Genomic DNA, 27,724 nt, shown 5'->3' with positions numbered 1-27,724 from the left:
GCAAGCGTAAGCCAAATAAATAGCTACCTGTGGTGGGTCGTATTTGGGGTGGCACTTGATTGTCGACAGGGGGGGAGGTTGGTGCGCTTGATTGTCGACGGCGGGGGTATTTTAAGTGCAATATTTATTCATAATGACAAAATATAGCACTTTGAATGAGAATAATGAGTCACATTTAGATCAAACTAATAGTCCATATATTTGGCAGCGGGGGGCCAACCTCTGACCAAGGGGGCTGTGGCCCCCCCTGGCCCCCATGTGGCTACGCCCCTGGCCAGGGTCTACTGCCACAATGATAGTATAGCCACCATATTATGAGAGGTGGTAAAAATGTATTTTCTCTAACTAATCTCTTTGTGAAGTGTCCTTGGATATCTATTCCTCCCTAAGGTGTTTACCATGAAGTCATCCTTTTACTGGCTGTCTGCCCCACATTACATAATTCTGCTCAACGGATTTGTTGTTTTGGGAGAGTCGGGTCTTAGTTTTGTTGGAGGTTGAAGTGTCCAAGGAATACAATTTGTGACATCAAATCTTGATTGAGACATGGCACTTTCCAATCTACAAATACTAGTTAGTCAAACGGTTTTATCCAAAGAGACTTGCAGAGAACAAAGGAAAGGAGAACTAAGAGACAGTCAGTGTTAGGCTCAAGAATGCCTACAGGTAGACTTTTAGACTTTGTTCAAGAGGGTTCAAACTCTGAACCTTTTTGAAGAGAATCATCCTATCCACCACCTGATCCCTACCCCAAGGAGAAAGGCAATTTGGCATTTGTAAAGTACTGGCTTTCTCAACAAGGGAGCCATTTTCAGAAGTAATCATTTTTATTTTTCGGGATTTATGCTGCTTATAAAACAGTTCATTTGAGTCATGTTTTAGATTGTGTAAATGGTCACTCAAGACCCGGGTAAGAACGTCCATGCCATAACACAATAGGACAGCCCCCCCGTCCCCAGTGACCTTTACCCTGTGACTCTATAGCATTGACCCCAAATAAGGTCAGGACACCCAGCTTCCAACCTCCTGTCTAGAATAACAACCAATGGGATTACAGGATCAATGAGTCAATAATCAGATCATCCAATCAATGTGAGTACTGCTCCAATCAACTGTCAACTGTTGACAGGCTATAATATTGTTGGAGTTATAGGGAAATAAAGTTACGTCATTTCTTAATAAATTGCTGTAGATTTCAGTAAACAAGATAAGGTTGGATTTATTTGATTATCTAAATGAAATCTTTCTGGAGCCATTGAAATTGAATCGATCTGGTGCCAACATATTTTGAAGCCTAGTCAGAAACAAGATCATTTGGATGTTTCCACGATGCATAATCGAGTGTAACAAGAAATACAAGAAACCTTCACGTAAAATCGGATACAACTTTAACATAAAAACAAAAGAAATGCCTTTATATTATCATTGTTATAATCATTTATTCTCTTACTTTGTTCATTAATTATCTATAGTGCATTTGACATGAATAAAAAAACAAGTTATTTGTCCGAGTGCAGTAAATGCCATAATAATGCGGCATATAATAGAGATTTATACTATACAGTCGACGTACGCTTCCTATCATCCTTACTCAGCCTGTCAGCCCAATCACAATGTTATCATGTACTCAAGATTCCCGACACAAGCGCACATGGGCATGTGCCCTCACACACGCACACGCATACACCCACACACTCACACACACATCCATCTTGCCTGTCCCCCCGATCCCCCCTTGAGTTGGTCTCAGCAGGTCATCCGAGCCATGCCGAACTCCAGGCTGACCACGGCCGGCTCCTCCTTCGGCATCTCGTCGCCGTCCTCGTATGACCCTTCCAGCTCGCCGTAGCTCTGCTTCCTGCTATCGGTGCCGCTGCTGCCCTCTACTGTCCGGTCCGTGTCGGTGCTCTCCGTGGCCTCCTCTCCCACCTCCTCCTCCTCCTCCTCCTCCTCCCTCTCCTGCTGCTGCTGCTGTTTCTCTTCATCCTGCTGGGCCTCCTTGCGGCTGACCTGGGGGGCCCCCAGGATGAGAGAGTTGGGGCGCGGGGGGGCGGGGTTGGCGTTGGTCAGGGAGCGTTGCTGCTGCTGCTCCCGGCTCGGGGGAGGAGGGGAGGGGGACGGGGCGGGCGGCGGGGCGGAGGTCACCACCGGGGTCACGCCCAGCTGCTGGAGCTCCTAGAGACGGAACGGAGGAGAGTGAGCACTGACGGGTACTTCAGCATAAACCAGCGGGGCTGAACGATTTGGGGAGGAAAATCGAATTGCGATTATTTTGACCAATATTGCAATTGCGATTTAATGAGTGAAGCCGTTAATTAAAAAAAAAATATGATTTATTAAGTTCCTTATGTTGTGTATTATTCACAAAAAAAGAAATAAATCATTCTTTAGTATGACCAACACAACATTGGAAGCAGTCAACATAAAAACTGCTCTTTCCTTTAGGCCAGGCCGATGTGTTGAGATTAACTTCTTTATTTAACTATTGAATTGTAAAATTCAATGAATCTTACTGATTTCCAGTCAGTAACGGTAACAAATAACTTACCGCGTTCTATAACATCGCGATTTCGATTTGAATTCGATTAATCGTTCAGCCCTATAAAACAGGGTTGTGTCCTAGGGTTGCCCTCTTGAGGGTTGTGCAAACGAAAGCCGATGAGAAGAGTCAGGGTCGAGTTTTCATTGGTCGCGTGGTCAAAGGAAAATGTTACAAATAAATCGGCGTCTGGGAAACAGTACGTCGTCACGTCTGCTCTCGTGATGAATTGACACCCGTCAGCGGCGCCTGTACAGCAAGGGGACAACGCCAAACCCCTCGGATGAGCTCTGGTACCGGGCAGCGAGGTTACTTCTAGGCTGCAAAGCCGAGAACGAATGACGGGCCACGGTTTAAAAAAAATCATAATGTTCACATCCTTTCATGACTGGATGGAGACACGACTGGATACGTCGATGGAGTTGACAGAGGTCGCATGGTCCCAGGATGACATTTTTTATAAATCGGCATCTTGTGGGAAACCTATATGGCCTGACCGTGTTTGAAACACCAAGGGACATTTCATTTTCTAAACAACGGACAGAGCAAGTGGCAACACTCGGACATTAGCGTTGCAGTTATTGCAACATATTTGGCCAGTCGGGCAGTAAATCGGGCAGTCAATCGGGCAGTAAATCGGGCAGTAAATCCGAAGTGGGGGATCGTTCCGAGAGGGTGTAAAGGTATCGGGGAGACTCTTACGTTCTCCAGGGCGCGAAGCGTCTGCGCGCTCTTCAGGCTCGTCTCCTTCAGAGTGTGTATGGTCTTCAGGATGGATTGGCGGGGGTGCATGGACCTGTCGAACTGATGGTACATGTTCCTCCAGAACCTACGACACGCACACACCATCACAAATGCACGTGGTTAGATAAATACTCAATCTCTAAGGATCTTTGAGCAAGTCTGTCAACCCCTACCTGCTCCTTCATAAGCTCTCTCTGTGTTCACTGCCTAACCCCTAACTGCTCCTTCATAAGATGTCTCTTTATTCACTGTCTTACCCCTAGCTGCTCCCTCATAAAGATGCGTCTGCCTAACATGTACCTGCTACTCAACAACGTGTCCGTCTATTCACTGCCTAACCCCTACCTGCACCTACCCAAGCTGTCTCTGTATTCACTGTAACCTACCACTCAACTAAATTCATCTCTATTCACTGTATCATCCCTGTTTTCACTGTGGACCCCACCCTCCTGCTCGGGTTCTGGTGCATGTTTATGTGTGAAGGACCGCCATAAATAAACTGTGGTAATAAAACGCATCACTGCGCAGAGTGCGGGTAGACAGTAGATCAAGCATGGCATGAGTGGAGAGAGGGACAGACAGAGAGTCCGTTGTCATCATCCTGTCCCCAGATTAATTAACATCTGTCAGCAGCGCCAGGACTGCAAGTCGACAGTGCCAAACCTCTTGGATGACTGCTCGAAACAGGCAGCTTGACAAGTTCTAGGTTTAAAAGCCAAGAACGGATGACAGACCAATTTAAAATAACAATGTTCACATCCTTCTGTTTTATTTTTTATGGATAATTCTGAAAGTATTCAACCTATTGCATCTTAATTTGACCTCAACTGATAGCATGTTACTGTATTCATGGATTCCGTTTGCCCGTCGCATTTGAGGAAGACTAGCTGACAACAGTGTAGTCGGCCAATAGGAATCCTTTAATAAACAAGCCCATAAATCAGGAGGTACTGACTTGAAGTGGTAGGGCAGGGTGGAAGGCTCCAGAACAGGGTGTGTCTTCCCGTAGGCGCTGCTGTAGAAAGGGTTTTGGTAGTTCTGCTGCTCTTCCATCAGGAAGGCCCACAGAGAGTGGGTCTTCTCCCTCAGCCTGGAGATGGAGAGAGGGAGAGAGAGTTCATTATCGCTGACTGGGGAAAAACCTTATATCTTGATAAAGTGATTTTTTTATTTATTAGTTTCATGAACCAATACTATTGGTTCCCCCTTAACGTCTGTCTGTGGGTTTCACAAATATACAACCAATGAGTATCGAGAAGAGCAGTTGAAGAATACACAGCCGAACCGGAGAAAGCCTCTGGTTGTTTGCCATGCAAGAGCTGCAATGCCAGGCTAAATAAAGAACTGGTTGTTTGAATAAGCACAGCGTATTCTTTACTCAAGAAACACTAAGTGAATAAGGGCTCATGTTTTATGTATTTGAGATGTGGGAGCGGAGAAGGGCGCAGGCAAATAACGGTGGGGTTGGAGTGCAGTTCAGCAGAGCACTTCATCTTTTATGAGATTAAGTGCGAAGAGAATTTGGCCACATGTCTTCAACGACAGGGTTAAAAAAAAAAAAGTGAGTGCACACATCGCTTGCATAAACGTTCTATCCGGTAGGTTGATGATTAAGTAACGCAATGCACTTCTTGCCTCCGACCCAGTTATTCATATCAATGACGAACAACACAACGTTCAGCTTGACTATGGTCAAATACTAATAAAATAGTAACACTTTTTTTTTCTTATTCCTAAGTACTGGACGCTGGACAGCAACGATAAGGTGTTGGGTTATATCTTTGGTACGCAAGGAACGATATCGGCTAGATAGGGTGTCTTTCTATTGACCTTGGTGCATGTATTTGAACGCTCAAACTATACCCTGAGTCAGTCAGTCAGTCAGTCAGTCAGTCAGTGAGTGAGTGAGTGCTCACTGCAGCTCCTCTCTCTGCCGCTGGTTGTTCCCCAGGAAGTTGCCATACTGGCACGAGTGCACGTGCTCGTGGATCTGCAGCAGGAACCACTCGCTGAACTCAAACGCCTGAGGGATAAAGGACAAGGCCAATCACAGGCGTGTCAGACGCAGACCACTTCAATGACCAAACTACCATTCATCAAAATCCGGTACATTTTGGACATAGGGCCTGATTCCCAAGTTAACACATTTCATTCAGTCCTTCTAGTTGCAGAGTTTGCTCGTGCTAGGCTAGCGCACGGCAACGGGCAATACTAGCCTGCTAATAAAACAGTCTTACCCACTCCCCAGTACACCCGAGGCAAATCAACTATAACGCCAGACGGTCGATGAAAATGTCTGTGTTGATAGAATAATGTTAGAAATAAAACCAACCTTGCATTGCATTTTGAGGGACTTGCTGTGTCTCAGCAGCAGTGTTATATTCCTGGTAGTAGGCTACGGCAGTGGCGGACTGATACCTAGGTTAAATTCCACTGCTGCTGAGAAAGTAGTCCCTCAAAATGCGATGCAAGGCTAGTTTTATTTCTAACATTATTCTATCAACACAGATATTTGCATCTATAGTCTGGGGTAATAATTGATTGACCTTGGGTGTACTGTGGAGAAGGTAAGACTGTTTTATTAGCAGGCTAGCATTGCCCGTTGCTGTGCGCTAGCCTAGCACGAGCGAACTCCTGCAACTAGAAGAACTGAATGAAATGTGTTGAAAACTGTATCCAATAATAAAGAACACCAAGGCTAACTTGGGAATCAGGCCCTATGTCCAAAACGTCGAACTACCCCTTTAAGTGGTTCCCCGAATCCTGTCATGTGAGCAATACAATAAAAAGGACACACACACACACACACCTGTGGGAATTGCTCTGTGAGCTGCCAAACACACTCCAGGAACTGTGTGAAGACGGGGGACACCTCTTTAGGGTCCCCGTCCAACTGGTCACACCTAGCAACAGGACAAGAGCAAGTGTCATGCAGACCCAGAGAAATGCTGTTTGTAATGCCAGAGAAACATCTAAATGTTACAGAACCAATGGTAATCGTGTGATACATAAAAACAGCTGTGCATCAAATGTATGATTTTACATTCATGAGGTTGAAAGAAGACAGATGGGTCATTATCTTGTTAGAGGCTGCTTGAAATCCACGGATGGTTTAAATAGTAAGTTAAGGTGGGTATAATTGTGGAGGTCGAACATAAAAAACAGTTTGAACTATGTGAAGGGAAAATAATAGAGCAGCCATCCCACCTGTCTGCAAATTTGTGACCAAATGAGATCCAGTCTTTCTCGATCAGTACCTAGAAAAAAAATAGAAATGCTTTTTTAAGATTTATTAGTGACTCCTGTATTGAGCTGACACTAAGGAGTAAATGTTTGCTTTCTAAAGAGCTTTTATCCTCAGAACATCAGAATCTGAATAACTACTGACTGCCAGTTATAGATTATATGAAAGACTCCAACATCAGCACAATTCTACGGCAGTTTTCCACCCCATTTCCTGCCAAGAAGAGACATCTTAGAAATTAGCAGTGGAATGTGCATTAACAATAACGACTCGAAATCATTACAGTATATAGTCTTTGGTCAAAGCCAAGATCCAAGTCGTTGTATTCATCAATATGTGAAGTAAAGAAGGTTAACACCTAACTTGGCCAATAATAATTCCACATGTTGGCCAACAAAAAACTTCATCCAACAACAGGAGTTGAAGATTTATATCTGTGAGTGCATCCGTTTCAGTAGTGTGTTTGATTTGTGTGTGTGGTGAGAAGGTACCATGAAGCCCTTGATGGTGCGGTAGTAGGGGTCCATGAGCAGGGCTCCCAGGGAGCACACCTGCGCCGTCCTGTCCCAGCCGTCTGAACAGTGCACTAGTACACTGGCGCCCTCTACAGTCACTGCCTGGAATAGACACACAAACGTTTCGAATAAACTATATGATAATACAATTTTATTGAAATTGTTCTGAGAAGGGTTGAATAAGGATTATTGCATAGCTTTCATTCAACATTTTTAGGGAAAATGTTAATTCATTGCAAATTGGACACAGCATTTAGGCTAAGAATTAAGAAATTATATTTGACGTTACTTTTTCCGGCATTTCATTATCGGCTATGATTGTAGATTAATGTATTATGGTTCATAGATTGACCTGGACAATGCTTGGAAACGCATGTTTTGTTTCAAAATTTGTGAAATACAATTTCATAAAACAATATATAAATATTATAAATCAAATAATGACTTTTCATTTTGACAATTCAATCTATTTTCAGTCTTGTTGGTCTGCCATATTCAATCGGTGAATCCTTACCCCTAGTCTCGACACAAACACTCGCACGAGGAAGAGCGTGGCGTAATAACAGTGATGAAGAATCATGTGGGTATGGACCTACCTTGGTGAGGAAAATGGCGGCATCGACCACTGCCTTGACATGTCGTAGCCAACCACAGCCCTCGATTCCCATCAGGTAGTCGCTCATGGACAGAGAGCGATTCCCGATAACTGTAAGGAAGGCGAGACAAAGATAAAATAATATTTTAGTTCATTCATAATTTGTTGTATTTATTTTGCCTTTTGTTTTACTTGAGAATCAAAATTGTCTAAGACTCAAAAATAATTAAAGTGGTTGATTTTTTACTTTTTCAGAATCGAATCGAATCATGCAGGTAAAAAAAAAAAAAAGGTTGAATGACACCACAATGGTCTTATGCCTTTATGTGGGCGTGTTTCTGTAGCGTCTAACCTTCTAGCAACTTCTGCAGACTGGCCCTCATGACGTGGATGTTCTCAATGCCCACGAACTGGAAGCGGATGTTGGAGTAGTTGTCCTCGTTCTCGTAGCCTTTCCCCGCCGCACGGTTGGCTAGTGCATTGAGCTAGCGGGAGTGCAACAACAAATGTCTTCCTGTACGTTCACACCAAAAGCTATAAAGCGATAAACGCCCATTCACTTCCTATTAGACATGCGCGATAAAGCGATAAAACGCCTTGATTCCGATGGCTCTGATTGGCCGGTACCTTGGGCCTGGTGTCCATGACGTAGACGAAGCGGCTGTTGTGATTTGCCTTGCTGATGGCTTGCAGCATGCTCTCGTCCTCCAGGCAGCGGGCGCTGAAGCCGGAGAGCGGCTGACTGCACCGGCACACCGCCGCCTGCGTCCAAACAGAGCACAGTGTTTACCTTAGTTAACCTTTCAACTTTCACTTGACCTGGCATCATTCGTAAAAAGACACGGCAGGGAACTAAATGATGTATTTGTATGTAAGCATGTCAACCAAAGTTAAAATCCACCTAATCACTATCAAATAGATTAGGGACCTAACAAAATGTCATTACCCTCATTACTGTCATTACTTACATTGAGCGGGCTACAAACTAAAAATAAAAGAGGAACAACTGCGTTTGTTGGCGATGCTGCTCAATCACACTTACTAGTGCAACACGGGTATGTTGCATCATTATAATTTGAATTTAGTAAACACAAGTAAAAACATCAATGGAAAACATCAAAATGAAAAATAAATAATGGAATGCACAAGGCAACACAACTTTTGAATTTGTAACAACCCATAATATAATATATTTACTGAACAATGTAAAACAATTTTTTTTCATTTTCTATTATTATTATCTGCATTAACACAGGCAGAAAAGCACTGGTTTATAGTATGGCTTAGCTTGCGTTTGCCTTGTGGCCTTTGCGGTTCTTTCCATCGTGGCTAGTAAAGTTCCCAGCATTATGCATGTTAGTGTTTCTAGGGCTCGTACTCATCATTCAAATCTCGTGTGGAGACCGATGCCAGATAAGAGACAACCTTTTAGGAGGGGATGAGCATGCATGCCAACAGGTTATGGGTGGAAAAGGCGAGACGAATGCGCCTGGGGCAGGATTCCCAGACCCCCCGGATGGTCCACGGTCATGCCCCCCCCCCAGGGAGAGTCTTTTACATAATAGGATTCTAAATGTTCATATCTGATCATGTTTAGGAATAATCTGCTGCTATTCACAAACCAGAAGAGTGACAAGATTAAGCAAAATAAAGTACTAAGGCATATTTAACTTTAATGTAAGTAGTAGCCTGATAAGTATTATTAGCAGTTTGTGAGATCGTTTTTGATACCGTTATTCACGTAGCATTCATTTATATGTAAGGTTATCTTATTTATCCCCGGCAATCTGTTACACAGCCAACAGTAATACAATCATCATCAACACACACCAATGACTAATCAAAGTGGGCCATGTTGATTAGGGTTTACTATTTCAACACCTTACACTAAACAATGCTTAGTCTTTATCGTGTAAATTGATTGGTTGATTGTATTTACATTAAACAATGACTAGTATTTATGCTTCCCTTTTCGGGGATCTGAGACCACCTGTTTTTGGGCGGTCTTGGACTGTTTTAAAGAGAATGCACAACAGACCAAAACAATTTTGTGTGTCCGGGAAGTGCATCATGAAAAAAACATGCATCCACACATTTTCTTTTTTTAACGAAATGTGCAGATCATTGTTGGAACAACTTGAGACGCTCGACAACTCCAGGTTTACACATGTTGGTCCGCTCTACAATATACAGTGTGACAACAAACTGAAACCAAGATCCAGGCACAACGTCAACAAATGTTTCCTGATTCGGACCGAAGCAGACTGTAAGTGCCCTAATAAACATGATATACTGGCTCTCTGAGCCCCTCCTTCTTCCCGGATCTAGACAACCCACATAGCCGTTTTGCATTCAAAGACGGCAAATGGTAACGAGTTTGCATGCCTGAATGAGGCCACACATTGTCAGGCGGTGTTAGATATTGAGGGTGATCTGCGGTACCTTCTTCTCCTGGTAGAAGTACGTGAGCACGGGGAAACGGCCCTTGCTGCGAAACTTGGAGCTCCCCACGATGATGGGTTTGTTGGCCGTGATGGGGACGTACAGGTCCCGCGGATACGTCTCGCACACCTGGGACACACACACACACACACACACACACACACACACAGTAAGGTAATCATTCAATCAGTTGCACAGCCAGCAGTAATACAATCATCATCAACACACACACCAATCAATCAATCAATCAATCAAAGTAGGACATGTTGATTAGGGTTTGTAATAGATTGGTGGACAACAGATGGCTGTAGGTCCTAAAGGTGGGACTACTACAGCTATAGCAAGGTGACAGAGACAACTAAATTGAGTCTGTGATGCCCTCTGCTGGAGAACATTGTGTATGACATGGAGACAAGCATTGTTTGAATGCTACCATAGAAGGAATTTTGTATGCACACTATTGTACAGAATACAGATTAGAAGTGTTTTCGACCTGATCTTAGCTTGTTTCTTACACTTGTTTCTTTTTCATTTGTGTTCTTAGCCAAAGAACATTGTATACCTCTGCCTTGTCTACGGGGGAAAATAAAATATAAATAAAAAACAATAATGGGTCCAATCGGAGCGCCCTTACCTTGAAGTCTCTGTTGACGTCGGTGAGCTGCCATTGGTCGCAGGGGACACCCATCCTCTCATACTCCGCCCCCAGGTCAATGAGCTGCCAGCCTTCCTCCCGCTGCTGGTCGTTCTGCTTGGGGTTGTACGAGAACGCATAGAGCTCCTCATAGGCGACTGAGGAGAGGGAGGCAGAGACAGCAAGAGAGAGCTTGAGTTTACCATTTAATAATCCACCTCAGAATGGGTGCAATTACAAAATAGCAGAAGTGTGCATGTGGTGTGCTTCCAGAATGACGTGACTTAGAAAAAATATCCTGTGTGTGCATGTGCGTGTGTTTATGTAAATATTTAAGCAAACCTGCATCTGTTTGTCTATGACCTAACAGAACCCTACATGCTTCTCTTCTGGTAACTCAATCAAATGTCTTTCAACTTAATTTAGAAAGTTTACACACGACAAATAATTATCAGAATAAGTCCACGGCCGCTCTGAATCTGTTTCATATCCCATGGACTAGGTTTCCGACCGTTACTGTGACGTGGCGGCCACACAGACATGGTAAATGGTAAATGGACTGCTTTTATACAGCGCTTTTATCCGAAGCGCTTTACAATATTGCCTGACATTCACATCCGTCCGTCCGTCCGTCCGTCCGTCCGTCCGTCCGTCCGTCCGTCCAGACAGACAGACAGACAGACAGACAGACAGACAGACAGACATTCTGGACGGACAGACAGACAGACAGACAGACAGATATTCTGGACGGACAGACAGACAGACAGACAGACAGACAGACAGACAGACAGACAGACAGACAGACAGACAGACAGACAGACAGACGGTGCGGTCACCCACCGGGTCGGAGCAGGCGCAGCAGGGAGCTGTAGATGTCGTGGCAGTCGCGCTCCCGCTGGAGAACAAAGTGGACCACGCGGAAGTTCCGGCACTGGATAACCAGCGGGCAGCCTGTGGTGGTGAGGGACAGCTTCTCCACCGAGGCTATGTGGTGGTGCAGGACCTGGAGGAGGACCAGAGAGGTGGACCGGTGACACGCTGGGATTTTATTTTTTGCAGCAATGTATCAAGAGAGCCTTGTGAATGAACAGACAAACGGGCGAAGTTCTAGGTTTTAGCTTGATCGATCAATCGTCGTTTTCATAGTTTTTTTTTTACAAAAGAAAAAGGTTTATATCATGATTTTGCAACCGATACTTTTGCCGCAGCTTGTTTTCCGTTTCGGCTTAAAGGTTGATTTTGCAAACACTAAATATTTCATAAAGTTCCTAATGCCGTCAGCTTGTAAAGCCCACACGCTCATTAACATAAGAGGTTTGCGGGTAAAATGTATCCTCGTAAAGGAATAAACATCGGCATTACTTCAGAAGGCCACAATTCTTAATACAATGTTCTCTCAGTCCATGAACGATAATTCAAAGCCTGTGCGTCTTGATGAATTGCTTTCAAAATAAAAGATGCCTTGTTCCCTAAATCAGTCAAAAAGTTCAGGGTTTTACTAAAACTTCAACCGGCATCATCCCCGATTACTCACAGACGCCAACTCAACCATCAGACAACTGGCAGTGCCTGATGGTTGCAGATGGTCACGGTCCCAAGGAATATTTTACTATTCAAACTATTTCGTTATGGTTTAACGCCAGCATTGGGCAGTACATGCAAGTATTTGGGTTGTGGGAAAAGATGCATAATAAGATACCGCTTATACTAGAGAGGGGCTTATTTGTGGTATTGTGAAACAACTCCATTATAATGCTTTGTCGGCTTCGAGAATATCAAAAAATATGATTATCAATGCTACTACTACTACTACTAATACTAATGTACTTCTGCATGTCTGTCAGGCAGACCGTTGAACATGTCTGCACACATTACACATGGGTGGTCATAAAATGCAGAACTAACCCACTGTCAGGGTTGTTTATACCCGGCTGATATATTATATTTTGGTATAATGGTATATTAGGTTTAAGCATAAAAGAGCGACACTCTTTTGTTCATACTGTGTCTTTGTTCACAAAGACACAAGCTCAGACCGGTGATTTAAGGTAGTAACAAATACCTTAACAAGAGAAATAACAGAAACAGGTTTACTGGCCACAGCATAAAAAGCAGAGAACAGGTTTTTGCTGATCTTAGCATTTTTAACTTCAGAGGAAGACTCCTCACAAACAAGTTCCTGCTTTAAAGTGCTCTTCTGTCTGGGAAGTTCTGTTTGCTTTATGTAGTTTAAACATGTTTTATAAACAGGGAAACATGATTGCCAAAAGCGATACACCTTTTGTTTGCTTTCCAGTAGACTCTCAGTGTAGTCATTAAGGCGTCGATAAAATGGAATAAATAACTTTTACTGGCTAAGCTGGCATAAGTGTGAGTTAATAGCGGATGATCTGGGATCCACTAGTTTATAGCATGACCTGGTTGCGTTGCCACGGCAAAGCTATCTACCGACTTCTATTGACAGTGACATGGGTTCCACACGTTTACAGCACAAACCAATCTTGTTGCCACGGTGCCAACTCAAGCCAATCAGGGCTATGCATTTGCGCTTTTGCAACCACAACATGGTTGGCCCGATTGGCTGACATCTTAGATGTTGCAATATCCTTGTTCCCACAGTGCAGAACGGGTAATCCCCTGTTGCAGACACACACACCGACAACACTGACCCATATTTCCTGTGCTGCAGATGAGGGGCTGCTTGGGCTGCTCTCCACGAAGATGAGGTGTGTGGCCGTTAGGTACAGCGTGCCGCTCGTCGACTTGCTGCTGAAGCGGTCCAGCAGGCGAACCTGCTCCACCTGTAAACACACACACACACACACACACACACACACACACACACACACACACACACACACACACACACACACACACACACACACACACACACACACACACACACACACACACACACACACACACACACACACACACAGGAAATAGGTGATTATCAAAAAGTTTATTTTTTAACTGTAAACTAACGTTGAAGTAAAAAAGTATCGCTCATGTTCCTCTAATGAATGCAATATTGGCTGTATAACATCTTAGATTTATCGTATTGGTTTGGTTGCTAAGCTGACCTTTAATGATTGCAAGAAAAGTTTACTCAGAAGAACACAAAAATTAAGAGGCTGTCTCTGATTAAAAACCACAACCCTAGTATTCACCCAGTCAAGCACATCTATTTGGTTTCCATCAGCTCAACAGGTGGAGGACACTAGCCCTCCAACAGATGGAGGATGAGCGGTGTTGGGAGCCTCGCAGCCGGAGCTCTGCCTTTTGCAGGCAGCTTGGGATTTGGGACAAAGGGATGTTGTAAATAACGCCTGCCACGATAGCCAAAACACATTCTCTGTGCACAACGCAAAACCAACCCTCTAAAGCAAGATGCCAATGCTTAAAGTATTGCATTCCTAATAGCCTTAGCATAATCTTTCACTTGGTTTATGACAAACAACTGAAAGTTGACACATTGACACTACTTCCTCATTGCTAATGAGTCACACACTCCCTGCCATTGTTTTTATACAAGCAAATAATAATGACCATCGTCACCCTCAATAATTCCTTTGTATAGTCCTTTTCATACAGAATATGTAGCTCAAGGCACTTCCCAAAACATTTCTGAGACTATGATACAGGGATATGTCACAAATCGTAGTTATTTTCAAAGTATTTGCCAAAAATTCCACCAGTAGCCATTATAAATACCTAGGCTTCCGTGAAACAGTTTAACAAAACACACACATTGGTCAAACATTGACTCAACTTAGCAGAGGAAGCCTGTCCAGTTGATTGCTTGAACAAGACAAATTACATTCAACCTTTGACGTTCTCCCACGTGCCTGACTATGAAACATCAATTATTAAATCAACTTTTAACTTTTTTCATTTTTTGTTGTCATGAATAAGGAAGTCAATTTGCCTTTCTATGCAGCATCAGGGGAAGGGCATGTAAGGCCCCCTGTCCTAGTCACATGATTTACATCCAATTAATTCGATTTTTCTGCACTTTTATGTGGTTTGAGGTTCCATGCTAGGGCTATCCACATTGATGGATGGGAGCCCTTGGCCTCCCAGTGTATGAGTGTATCCCTATCCCAGTGTATTGAGGCCATTAGCCTAGGAAAACAGTACAGGCTTATGTAAAGTAGCACTGCTAATGTTTAGATTATAATTATTTTTTCAACAAAAATCTATTAAACATACATGGATATTGGGTTCAAATGTCTTTTTTGCGGAAATTGAGGCAGTTGCTTCCCCTTTTGACACACTGGGTTCAGTAAGTACTACTATGTGAGCCGATTCTTGGTACCTTCCCCTCCGCTCGAGTCTCGACTATTCTCAATAAGGCAGCTAATAACTTAATGGAAAACTAATAAAGCTGCTCTGCAGAAAAAAAATATTAAACTAAACAAAAGAACGACAGCAATATGGTTCTTTCAGACCGACCCACTTTCATATAAACTAGCTAGAAGCATTGGCAGAAGCAGCAACCTGCCACTATATCATGATTCATCAAGAGAGCCATCCTCGCCTCTTTCCATATCCGTTTCCTGTCTTTCACTGATATCATAAAATGGTTCAGCTGGGCCTATCTACGGTCTCCAGGCAACTGGCCAGCCAGCAACAGGAATAAGCTCCTCTATGGAGGGCTGGCTACAGGCCACACAGGAAGTAAACCGACAGTGAGAGTGTCAGTTTGTGTGTGTGTGTGTGTGTGTGTGTGTGTGTGTGTGTGTGTGTGTGTGTGTGTGTGTGTGTGTGTGTGTGTGGGGAGATAACAGTGGGAACAGTGGGCAATAACAGGTGCACTGCACACATTATATGTTGATGATAGTGCTTCCGCGGTAAGGTGTAACTAATTATTTCATAGGAAACATAAATATAAATATCGATCCATACCCAACTATAAATAAAACTTTGCAGCTCATGGGCAAGAAAATGACAAAAAAAAAGATGGATAAAAGAGTGTGTTTCTAAGTAACGCAACGATTTAAACTCTCCACCCATCTCACCCCCAAACAAAATGACTCACCGTCTTAAGCCTTAATGATGGCATACACGCCTCTTTTTAATCGCTTCTTGGTTTGTACCAACCATCTAATGCATCTAATCCACACAGACGAGAGACACAGGAACATAAACGGACGGACTCAGGGTGGCATCATTTGGAGATGATTTATTTTTGCACGGGATAGTTTTAGGGCCAATCTCTGAAATGTCAGTCGGCCTGAAACGTACTGTGAAACATGGCATGCATAATCTCTAGCACATAATTATTCCTCAATCAGGACGTAATTCGTAGATCTTAAAAAGAAATTACTCAAAGATATGGAACCGACTTGAACTCAATGGGGGAAGTCTAGCAAGTTAAATCGTGTAGTGGAATGAAAGTGACATGGGTGCGCAATTCCCCATAAATAAACAGAATCACTGCCAGCTATTTAGCATTAGTCTTGATCACAGATACGTGGAACATCTCACCAAACAAATCAAAAGAAAAAAAAACGCAAGGCCGCCCTGCTCCCATTTTATTCAATGCAGTTATATTGGATAGCCAAAATCTGCTTACCTTTGGCGTTCGGATATGCTCCATTTCTTCCGATCGAAACAGCAGTCAGTTCATGCAAAGCTTAAACGACACCTTATTGGTGTAACTGTAGCATTGATCTTACCAAAGGGAGATCAGTTTAGAGAAAGGGCTTTCAGAGATCGTTCTGTCGGCAGCATATGATGTTTATTGTCAAATTTCCACAGCATCCGCGTAAAGGTAGCAAAGATTACGACCAGGTTTTCCTGCTTGTTACTTTCAAAGTAAAGGTTTACTTTGTAATTGCCATTTTGTTAAGTATTTTTGTCTTTTTAAAATTAATAGGACAGTCTTGTTGAAGAAATAAATATGGTTTCATGGAAATAGATGAGAAATTAACAATTTGTGCGCGGACTGTTGTCATATTTGAGCTTAAATTGACACGCATTTTAGGATGAGAACTTCCGCCTACGAGTTTCAAAAGATGAGATCTGAACAGTCGTGACATCCGTTAAGGTTTTAGAAAAAACAATTTCTCCATCAGAAACTATATTTTTGCTAACACCGTACTTCACTAAACTATTATACATAACAAACACTTAAAAAATTAAAGCATTGGATTTCTGAAATAGGTCGCAACGCGAAGTTCAAAATATGAAAGTTACAAGAATACTTTACTTTGAAATTAAATATATTTCGTCATCGCGGAAGAGTCACGTTTGCTATAATGTCTCGCTGCGGCTTGTAGGACATGGACATCCAACGTCCAAGTACTGTCACGTGATTCCAGTTGCCACCCCCACTGACGTCACAGGCTAATACTGAAACAACCTAATTTTGTTTGCAAAAACATGCATTTGTGAAATGAGTTTTTGATGGGTCCACTCCTTAAGCCAGGGGTGTTTCTAGATTTTATAAACATCCGGGGCTTAGCCCAGACGGAAAATGAAAATGGCCAAATGATTTCTAGGCTTTATTTTGCATGAACATTTTTCACAATGCTTCACCTAAATAAACAAAATGCGCAGTTTATAGCTTAAAATAGCTACTGACTGCTGTGCTGCTTATCCCCAAATGTCTAAAGGTCCATTCAAGTTATTTCAGAGTAAAATTAATACAAGTGAGACAGACTTTACACACACATCTGACTGGGGATTGGATAGGTTAATTCACTTGAAGTGGTAAAAAGATTATGTTTTTAAACTGTTAGTCTTGCCAGAAGGACTATCTAGACTAGTACTTATAAATAATATATTGACTATTTTTTTAACCCAAAAATTATATTCAGGGCAAATTAAACACAGGGTCTGTGATTAGGATGTCTGGGTTCAGCGTCTGCGTTCAAGGCCTAATCGACCAGGTAAACACGCGTCCTGCCGTCCTCCTCCGAGCTCAATACATTCATGATCCAAAATCTGACCGCAGATCTGGTGAACTGGGATTTTATTTCCTTCACTTTATACGTTTCGACCAATCCAGTTGCTGGAGGCAGTTATTTGCAGACAAAGACCACCCCATGAACATTTTAAAATGTAAATACACAGCAAACTGTATAATTAAGGTGTATGACAGCTCCCTCTGCTGGACAACAGTCTCACACCAAACGACATTTTCCGTTTGAACCAACGTAGCTACAGTACATTGATGTGAGACGGGTTGGTGGATTGAACGTGTTGTAGTAGCAGAGAATGGCCTGCGGGCCAGTATGTACATTGTTAAATACATGAATAGGCTTGAATTTAGTAGTAATATGGAGGTTTAATATTTTTTCAAAATGAATATGTGAACATTGCAGAATAACAATCATGTATATTAAATGTATTGCAGGAGTTTAACTTGACATTAACCAAGTTAAAGGACAATTAAATGAACCGCAACAAACATGTAGAAGTCAATGTGGGATTTTAATATATATTAACAAAAACACTTGACAGAAGTTGAATACAATTTGCAAAAAAAAAAAAAAAAAAAAAAAAAAGCAGAGGAAAACATTTTCCCAAATGAATCTTTTAAAAATGTCACCACCATTCCAAAAGCAAGTGAAGAGGTTTGTGTAAAAGCAGTCCTCCCTGACCAGCTCTGTCCCTGACTCTAAACCCTGACTCTCAACCCTAACGCTAAACCCTCTGAGGGCAGGAAGACGCGCCTTCCGTGTAAAGGTTCGAACCACAGAGAAGGAAGAAAAGAGGAAGCAGTAGAGAGTAGTGAAGTAATGAGGTTAGTGACAGACATGAGGGAAAGGCGTGTGGAAGCACACAGCTACATGTGGGGTCAAGAAGATCACTCCCACTGGAGGTCATTGATCCATCAGCCTCAGACCGCTGAGCTCAGCAGGTCTTCTGGAGGACCAGGCTCAGATGAACTGAGGAGACGGGACCAGCAGGATGTCAGGATCAGGGTGGGTTCAGCTCAGGTGAGTCTGCCCCCCACCAAACAGGATCAGGTGAGGTTGAGCTCAGGTGAGTCTGCCCCCGACCAATCAGGTGAGGTTCAGCTCAGGTGCGTCTTCCCCCGACCAAACAGGATCAGGTGAGGTTCAGCTCAGCTGTGTCTGCCCGGAACCAAACAAGGACATGGATTACGTTCGATATTCAAAAGATGCAACATTATCTAAACCAAAGAGACGCCATTAAGGAGCAGGCAGGCTTTAGGGCGCCTTGCTCAAGGACGCATCACTGTATTCTGAGGACTTGAACCCGGCACCATTGGTCTGGAACAAACAGCGCAAGTCTGGCCCCAACGTCTGGTAACAAACATGTAGTTTTTCTTAATTTTAAGCCCTTTATTTCCACTTTGTTAGGTTAATACAAACGTACAATCCTTGTTGGTAGAGTGATGGTCATCCTCCAGATTCACGGCTCCCCTATCAGCTCGCCTCCGCTCCAGAAACACGTTCTAGTAAGAAAACACAGCGGTAGTTTGTTAACGCATGTCAAAGTAACAGCTGTATTTTCCCCTTTAAGTCAACCATGTAAGTAAATACAAACTTACGAGGAGGTAAAAACCTCCTGTGGTAAAACAGATGTAGTCGTCTGGTATATTGGTACAAACGCCGGTGGTTTGTCTTAGCAGTATTCTACGAGAAGTGGCAGTGAGTGTGATGGTCACTTCAGAGTCAGGCTCCATCTACCCCATGACAGACATCCTCCACCAGGCAGGGCCTCCATCAGCTCCTCCACCAGGCAGGGCCTCCATCACGGCTCCTCCCCCAGGCAGGGCCTTCAGCATGGCTCCGCCATCAGCTCTTTCAGCACGGCTCCACCATCAGCTCCTTCAGCCATGGATACCTGGTCTGGTTACAAACACAGAAGTTTAATACATATTTTTGTAAAGGCAAGCAGAGGAAAACATTTTCCCAAATGAATCTCATCAAAATGACACCACCATTCAGAAAGCAAGTGAAAAGGTTTATGTAAAACCAGCATTCCCTGACCAGCTCTGTCCCTGACTCTAAACCCTGACTCTCAACCCTAACGCTGAACCCTCTGAGGAGAGGAAGACGCTCCTTCAGTGTAAAGGTTCAAGGAGACACTCCTTCAGAGTAAAGGTTCGAACCACGGAGAAGGAAGAAGAAGGGGAAGGAGTAGAGAGTAGTGAAGTAATGAGGTTAGTGACAGACGTGAGGGAAAGGCGTGTGGAAGCACACGGCTACATGTGGGGTCAAGAAGATCACTCCCACTGGAGGACATTGATACATCAGCCTCAGACCGCTGAGCTCAGCATGTCTTCTGGAGGAAGAGGCTCAGATGAACTGAGGAGACGGGACCAGCAGGATGTCCGGATCAGGTGGGGTTCAGCTCAGGTGTGTCTGCCCGGACCAAACAAGGACATTGATTAGGTTCAATATTCAAAAGATGCAACATTATCTGAACGAAAGAGACGTCATTAAGGAGCAGGCAGGCTTTAGGGCGCCTTGCTCAAGGACGCATCACTGTATTCTGAGGACTTGAACCTGGCACAATTGGTTTGAGAGTTGAACCCCCAACCCCCTACCTAGTCCACTATATCCAGATAATGCAAACTTAGAGGAATCCTTGATGGTAGAGTCCTGGTCGTCCTCAGGATTTGCCTTCCAGATGTACGGCTTCTCTGTCAGTCCTCCAGATTCCTGGTCTGGTTACAAATATAATTTGTCTCTATTGTAAGGTCACAAACACAGTAGTAGTTTGTCTCTAATGTAAGGTCACAAACACAGTAGTAGTTTGTCTCTAATGTAAGGTCACAAACACAGGAGTAGTTGGTCTCTAATGTAAGGTCACAAACACAGGAGTAGTTGGGCTCTAATGGCGCGTAACAAAGTAGCAGCTGTAGTTTGTCTGGTAACCAACCACAGTAGTATGCCTTAACTTCTACTGGACAAACTAATCCTGCGTTAAGTCCACTCTGCTTACTTTATGGCTCCTCCATCAGCTCTCCTCAGCCAGAGTCCTGGTCTGAAACAAAAAGCGCAAGTCTGGTCTCAACGTCTGGTAACAAACTTGTAGTTTGTCTTAATTTTAAGCCCTTTATTTCCACTTTGTTGATACAGGTTAATACAAAGTTACAATCCTTGTTGGTAGAGTGACGTCATCCTCCAGATTCACGGCTCCCCTATCAGCTCGCCTCCGCTCCAGAAACAGGTTCTAGTAAGAAAACACAGCGGTAGTTTGTTAACGCATGTCAAAGTAACAGCTCTATTTTGCCCTTTAGGTCAACCATGCAAGTAAATACAAACTTACGAGGAATCCTTGTTGGTCGATTCCAAGTCGTCCTCCAGCGACTCAGCTCCTCCATCAGCTCCTCCATCAGCTCTCCTCCAAACCAGAGTCCTGGGTTGGAACAGACAGCGGAAGGCTTGCTGCAACATGTGGTAAAACAGATGTAGTCGTCTGGTATATATGGTACAAACTCCGGTGGTTTGTGGTAGCAGTATTCTACGAGAAGTGGCAGAGTGTGTGATGGTCACTTCAGAGTCAGGCTCCATCTACCCCACGACAGACATCCTCCACCAGGCAGGGCCTCCGTCAGCTCCTCCACCAGGCAGGGCCTTCAGCACGGCTCCTCCTCCAGGCAGGGCCTTCAGCGCGGCTCCTCCGTCAGCTCCTTCAGCCATGGATTCCTGGTCTGGTTACAAACACACTTGGCATCAGTAGTTAATCACCTTGGGGCGCAATACACCCCACCTCCTGCATCTGAGGTTCACTTGTAAAATGGAAGACTAATTTAAAACATATTTAAACACTTAAATTAGACAACGTCTGCAGATTGTTGCGTTCAGCAATTCATCCACTACGGTCATAGCAGCACCAGAAACAATAATGGCTCATATGACTCCGACACAAAACCGTTATGAATTAACTCAAATCACAGCTTGGCACAGATGTAAAGTCATAAGTTGATCAAAACCAGACCTAAAAAGGATTTTAGTGTTTCAGATGAGCTTGGTGATGGTTACCCTCTGGTCCGGTGCTGCAGGCCCCTGGTCTCCAGCCTCAGTCTCCGGTCCATCCTGGCACCACAAGCCTCCGGTCCCAAGCCTCTCAGCCTCACCTTTGAGCTACAGCAGGAGGTTTATATCAGCAAGTAACAGTGAAGTAACAATGAACACTAAGCAGTATCAATATTAAATCAAATTTACTCAACTCATATTCAGGTGCTGGGTTCCTTTGAAGAAATGTCAAATTGTCTTCCACCTTGAAATGATTTTCAGCCTTCACCGATGTCAAAAATTGGGCCGCAAGTAGAACGCCGTTTTGTACGCAGTGAGAGTCCCGTCAACGTGGTTAAAAGTACGGCGCAACCATCGAAAATTAACATATTGTACGAAATTCGTGTCAGTGTTCTTATGGTTGTCAAGACTACAACTTTCTATGCCAACCATTGGGACTAAATCAAGTGACCTCACTCAGAATCTTCCACGGCGGGAAGCACAAACCGTCCGACTGGAATCCGAACATTCCAGCCGGAACCAACCAAAGAAAAATAACCAGCGCCTCACCTTGAGCTGAACGGGGGAAGATCCTGAAGTCCAGCGATGGTCTTCATTAAAATACAGCCAACAGACTTACCTTGAGGAGATCTGTTTGTTGCTGTTGGTCATTAATACTATTCAGTGTAACTTTACATTATTATGCACCCAGTGTGTACAAGTTATAATCACTCAAAACCATACGAAGAACCAAACTACCATGTACAACAACTTTAAACCTAAAATCATTCAATGCAGTGTCTACATTTTACAATTATCTAGATTATTCAGGGTACAAACCATACAGAGAAAATCTAAACGTTGAGCTCACAGAGAGCCGACCATAGCCCTGCAACGTCACCCTGACCGCATCATCACCAACAGCAAATCATGCCAGCCAGCCAACGCATGTACATTTCCATTGAGAAGTGAGCATCCGAGTGAAAGGACTGCCCATATTAAAAATAAGCCCAATTCCTGACTTTTCCAACCATCTTCATGGTTTAAAGATTTACAGACTAGACATTCCATTGCGTTCTAATCCCCTTAGTCTGCTCCCTCGTTACTTTAAAAAACACTACATCTCCATCACTAGAGTGTTGCATCCTACTCATGGGGGTGTGGTCTGAGTGAGCAGAGATGCATGCTGGGATACAGTGCCGTCTGAAGTCTTCAGTTCTATAGAAAAGCCCCTCAGGAGAAACCAAGTGTTTGTGAATCTGTCGTGACATCAGTTACATGAGCTGGAATATCCTTCAAGATGGCGCCAGGATTCTCAGAGGAGAAAGGCCAAGAGGAAGATGTGTGGGTTCTTCCTCTCAGCCAGTGGAACACACCAACGGTCTTCATCAGAGTACCATGGAACACTTTGAAACATTCTCCTCTTTATATATCTTGAAGCCCCAGTGAAGGTTTCCTTACCTCCTCAGCTGAAGAGCACAACTTCAGCTCGAAGAGCGCACTAGCTGGAGTTCCCGGATTGGTTCTGATTTAAGGGAACCAATCGTTCAGCTAGTCCTGTCCGAGACAATTACAGTTCAGCCTGAGAAGACGTGCAACTGATAGCAAGACAAGATCCACAGGGCTCTCCATCAATCCAGGCTGGTAGGAAGAGCCGTCTCATTACAGGTCTGAAGGTCATCTTGAATATCCATTTCGGTCCCTTTCCAACGTCAGACTCTCCTTGTGGAATTCCTTTAGGTGTCCATCCTCCATTGATCCTGATTGGTGTAGTCCTAGTTTGAAGTCACTGATCTGAACACGCCGCTTGCATCCTTTTACCCTTGATTTGGATACTCTCCTTCCTGCCCAGTGTGTTGGATCTCGCTCCGGAGCATCGCTCAGGGCCCTTCATGTCTACTGGAGGCCCTTAAGTAAACGTGTGGCCGTCCATCAGGTATGATTTAGTTGACCATTCCAATATCCCAAGCAAATCACACAGATCCCCGTATGAACATTATCACTGTCAAAGCAAGCCACACACATAGAACCCAGGACAGGCACGTAGAACCCCATGCCAGGTGTGAGTGGGAGACACACACAGTAGAACCCTAGTGATGCTCAAAAATCTTCCATCTCATGTCAAACCCAAACACACAAACAATCATGCAGGGTAAAAACCTCATGCCAAATAACGTTCCATCATCCAACCCCAGCTCTCCTGCCAGGGCACCCAGAACAGAACAACCAATGTCTCCAGAGAAGTAAATTACGTGCAACATTTTTCAGTGGCGTCCCACATTGGTGATGGATTATGCTTGGCGTCTCCAAAATCCCAGGTTGATTCAACATCTCTGAAGTCATGTCTTTGTAGTCCAGTGGTTTCCTGAATGAGGGGCCTTCACAGATGCAAACGGTGCAGCTTTAGTCAGCCTGAGGACAGGAAGGAGTTCATCTGTTCAGAAGAGCACCCAGTGGAGGGGGGAGGCTCTTGAGGAGCAGGATCCATATGGGGATGGCCCCAAATAAGACCTTCTTGGAAATGAAACCGTTCCTGAGGAGTCACGATGCCTGGAGGGGACTGTTGAATGTGTTCCATGGTTCTGTGTCAGACTGAAGTTGTGTTTTAGTCGTTGAGATGAGGAGCCCCCTCATCTCTCCCTGGTGTTTCTTCTTCTGAACCCCTGTCTCCATCTTTAAGAACATTCCAGTCCATGTAACTGACGTCACGACAGTTTCTCAAACACTCGGTTTCCCCTGAGGGGTCGTGTCTACAGACCTGTAGACTTCAGACAGCTCTGTATCCCAGTATGCACCTCTGCTCACTCAGACCACACCCTCATCAGCAAAGCAACACTCATGTGATGAAGATGCAGAGCTCAGGAGAGTAGCTGGAAAGAAGACTGAAGACATCAGAACCCAACCCATTACTCCAGCTTACAACAATAACTTGGAGCCTGTAACCATTTTAACAAATCATTAAAACCAACATAAACCAAACAACCCATTACTCCAGCTTACAACAATAACTTGGAGCCTGTAACCATTTTAACAAATCATTAAAACCAACATAAACCAAACACCTAAGTAACCCATGAACCAATAAAACATCCTTATTACTGAGATCAACCTTCAGGTAACGGGTTAACTCATCAGGAAGCCAAATACATCAATGTGCCCAAGAGTAGTGAGAAACTTATGACTTACAGTTTGCAGTTCATCTTCATGGTTAAGTTGGGATACTCACAGAACTGCAGTTAAATATCCATGATAGACCTTTGAAGGAAGGAACAGTTTACTCATGGTCCAAATTTCAAACAAGAGTTAAACCACCACAATCACCGATTACCTTCACACATTATCAGTGATTTATATTCAATATACAAGTCGCGTCAGTTGTGCTTTGCCACACAATTCTACTCACATCGGGTTCAGATGAGATGCTCCTCTTTACTTCAAAAAGTCTTTAACCTGTGAAACTGGAAGAGATGTTAAATAAGTCACAAGAGACCTCAAAACATAACACAAACAAATGTACGCACCCTTTTAAGTGAAAGGCACCAGATGCAACCAATTAACTAATTAAAAAAACCACCTGGCAGGAGAGCTGCGGCAGGTGAGCTAATTAGTAAAACTCAATGCAGGTTCGGCACCCTGTGGTCTTCTTGGTAACAGTGAGAGGCTATTTCAGCTCTGTGTTTGATCTTAAATGACCTCCCTCATTTTAATTAAAGGGATGAGTCTGATTTGACTGATTTAGATTCAAATGAAGAAAAAAAGTCTTCATTCAATTCACCTTACTGTGTGCGCGAATGTGTGTGTGTGAGAAGGAAGCTTTCATCAAAGTGACCAGAGAAACTCATTCACTGGTTAAACTGGAGTCATCGCCTACCAACACACACACAAATACAGCCACACACACCATATAGATTCACACCATATGCACGCACACACCACAGATACAGATTCACACTCAACATACAGATACAAATCATATGCACACACAAACGACAGCTATAAACCACATATATACACACACACACCACACACACAGGTATACACCATATAGATACGCACACACCATAAAAATAACCGCGCCAAAGATTAACTTAATATGGATACAAACTAGATTTCACACACACACAGTTCTGGTCACTAAATACTAGGGATGCACCGAATATTCGGCCACCGAACATGTTCGGCCGAAAATGGCCCAAAACATAATGTTTGGTTTCGGCCGAAGGAGTAAAAAGGCTGAACATAATACACCGAACATTTATTTATTTTATTAAAAATATATATTAAAAAAGGTACATTGTTCTTAAATTCTTGCTATAATGTCTGCTGGAATGTTAGGAAACGTTCAGTATTAAATAAATATTTTGTATCAAATTTGTAATTTTTTTTTTTTATAGAAAAGCAAGACAAAAAAGTTTATAAAGGACATTTAATTGTTTGATTTATGCAATGGTGAAAAATTAAAGCAAAATTAATGAAAAACATTAAAAGCCACATTCGGCATTCGGTGTCGGCCTTCGGCCAACTGTTTCAGTATATTCGTTACGTTTCGGCCAAGAATTTTAATTTCTGTGCATCCCTACTAAATACTACTCCTCATTCTCTCTTCTCCTTCTCCCCTCTAATCCTTTTCTCCTCTCCTTCCGTCTCTCTTCCATTTGTAGCGAGTGGGCCGATGAAGGGGGAAAAGTCTAGGGGGGAGGGAGGACCGACGCCACCAGGGGAATTACACCCCTGGAAATAAAGTATAATAAAAGATGTTACGCGTGTTAAATAATATTAACAATGCTGTTAGGGCAAGCAGATTCGTTTAACTGATAGACGGGAAATCAAAATAAACCTAATCTTTATTACAAACAGCTAAAACTCATTGATATAGAACGACTAAAAGTCACAATATCTAAAATAGCAGTCCCAAACTTAAACAAAACCAACCAGACGAAAGCTGAGGCCAACTGCAGAGAGGCCAACTACGCCGAGGAGTGCCTAGGGGTGCTACCACTCACCACAAGTGCCTCACATCAACAGTCACTACACACTAAAACTGGTGAAAAACGTGTTATATCCCTGTGCTTTAACTCACATGCAAGTGACGGGACCTCACCAGGGGTGCCTAGCCTCCTTACAGTTTGGCACCCAGCTCCAGCCTAAATAAACAATAACTACTCAAACATCAATCAAAAACAAACATTTAACCCCCAGTTGGTTCGATAAATACTCAAAACAAAACAATAAGGCAAAGCAAAACAGGGCAAAACAGCAGCAAGTGAAGCTACAAAATGGAGGAAAATATAATTAAGTACGGCTCACTATGCTGCATACGTAGATCAATTGGTGTGGCCTACAAACTACTCACCACCACGGGTTTGGGGGTAATCATGAAAGTCACTCAGTCACAGGGGGGCTATGCTAAAGCTGGTCACCAGCCACAGCAGAGACAATGCCATACTGAGGCACATCACACCTGCTTTATATAAGGGGCTTGATTAGGGGACTGGGCCATTTTCATGCTGTGTTCAAGAGCACTATGTTCAACACTGTTTAGAAATGCTTCAACATTGCTACACATGCATATCGCATTTTTATTGCCTCTACTCAAGAGAATAGATTTGGGTGGGGATTTCTAGGTTTCATAAACATCTGGGGCTTAACTCATCTCATTTTTTTCTTCCGCTTATCCGGGGTCGGGTCGCGGGGGGAGCAGCTCAAGCAGGGGGCCCCAGACTTCCCTTTCCCGGGCCACATTGACCAACTCTGACGGGGGGATCCCGAGGCGTTCCCAGGCCAGTGTTGAGATATAATCTCTCCACCTAGTCCTGGGTCTTCCCCGAGGTCTCCTCCCCACTGGACGTGCCTGAAACACCTCCCAAGGAAGGCGCCCAGTGGGCATCCTTACCAGATGCCCGAACCACCTCAGCTGACTCCTTTCTAAGTAAAGGAGCAGCGGCTCTAATCCGAGTTCCTCACGGATGGCTGAGCTTCTCACCCTATCCCTAAGGGAGACGCCAACCACCCTTCTGAGAAAACTCATCTCGGCCGCTTGTACCCGCGATCTCGTCCTTTCGGTCATC

The 27,724-nt window shown here is 43.7% G+C and overlaps 1 protein-coding gene and 2 long non-coding RNA genes across 3 annotated transcripts; all 3 read right to left on the bottom strand.

The window, feature by feature from the left end:
- Positions 1–1,371: 1,371 nt before the first annotated feature.
- On the bottom strand, positions 1,372–16,951 carry mtmr6 (myotubularin related protein 6). The gene is made up of 15 exons (XM_060044846.1): positions 16,292–16,951; positions 13,383–13,514; positions 11,554–11,716; positions 10,714–10,871; positions 10,080–10,208; positions 8,265–8,399; positions 7,990–8,122; positions 7,639–7,748; positions 7,019–7,144; positions 6,491–6,540; positions 6,093–6,186; positions 5,200–5,306; positions 4,239–4,373; positions 3,242–3,368; positions 1,372–2,175 (listed from the first exon to the last, which is right to left on the bottom strand). The coding sequence occupies exons 1-15, from the start codon at positions 16,313–16,315 to the stop codon at positions 1,747–1,749; spliced, it is 2,052 nt and encodes a 683-aa protein (XP_059900829.1). The 5' UTR covers positions 16,316–16,951; the 3' UTR covers positions 1,372–1,746.
- A 3,303-nt stretch (positions 16,952–20,254) lies between these two features.
- LOC132452591 (uncharacterized) lies at positions 20,255–23,077 on the bottom strand. The gene is made up of 6 exons (XR_009524412.1): positions 21,684–23,077; positions 21,217–21,352; positions 20,968–21,057; positions 20,794–20,871; positions 20,641–20,682; positions 20,255–20,362 (listed from the first exon to the last, which is right to left on the bottom strand). It is a non-coding gene; the product is annotated as an uncharacterized LOC132452591 (long non-coding RNA).
- Positions 23,078–25,980: 2,903 nt separating this feature from the next.
- LOC132452590 (uncharacterized) lies at positions 25,981–27,116 on the bottom strand. The gene is made up of 2 exons (XR_009524411.1): positions 27,010–27,116; positions 25,981–26,344 (listed from the first exon to the last, which is right to left on the bottom strand). It is a non-coding gene; the product is annotated as an uncharacterized LOC132452590 (long non-coding RNA).
- Positions 27,117–27,724: the final 608 nt, after the last annotated feature.

This window comes from Gadus macrocephalus, chromosome 23 (assembly GCF_031168955.1).
Source record: "Gadus macrocephalus chromosome 23, ASM3116895v1".
In the NCBI taxonomy this organism is placed as follows: Eukaryota; Metazoa; Chordata; class Actinopteri; order Gadiformes; family Gadidae; genus Gadus; species Gadus macrocephalus.
This window is presented reverse-complemented; position numbering and strand designations above follow the sequence as displayed.

Bases quoted from the DNA above. Each gene is read 5' to 3' on its own strand.
- mtmr6 (XM_060044846.1), bottom strand. From the start codon at position 16,315: ATGGAGCATATCCGAACGCCAAAG. The intron at 11,717-13,382 runs GTCAGTGTTGTC...GTCCTCCTCCAG, and splicing joins CTGCAGCACAGGAAATATGG to GTCCTGCACCACCACATAGC. The intron at 6,541-7,018 runs GTACCTTCTCAC...TTTTTTTTCTAG, and splicing joins GCACCATCAAGGGCTTCATG to GTACTGATCGAGAAAGACTG.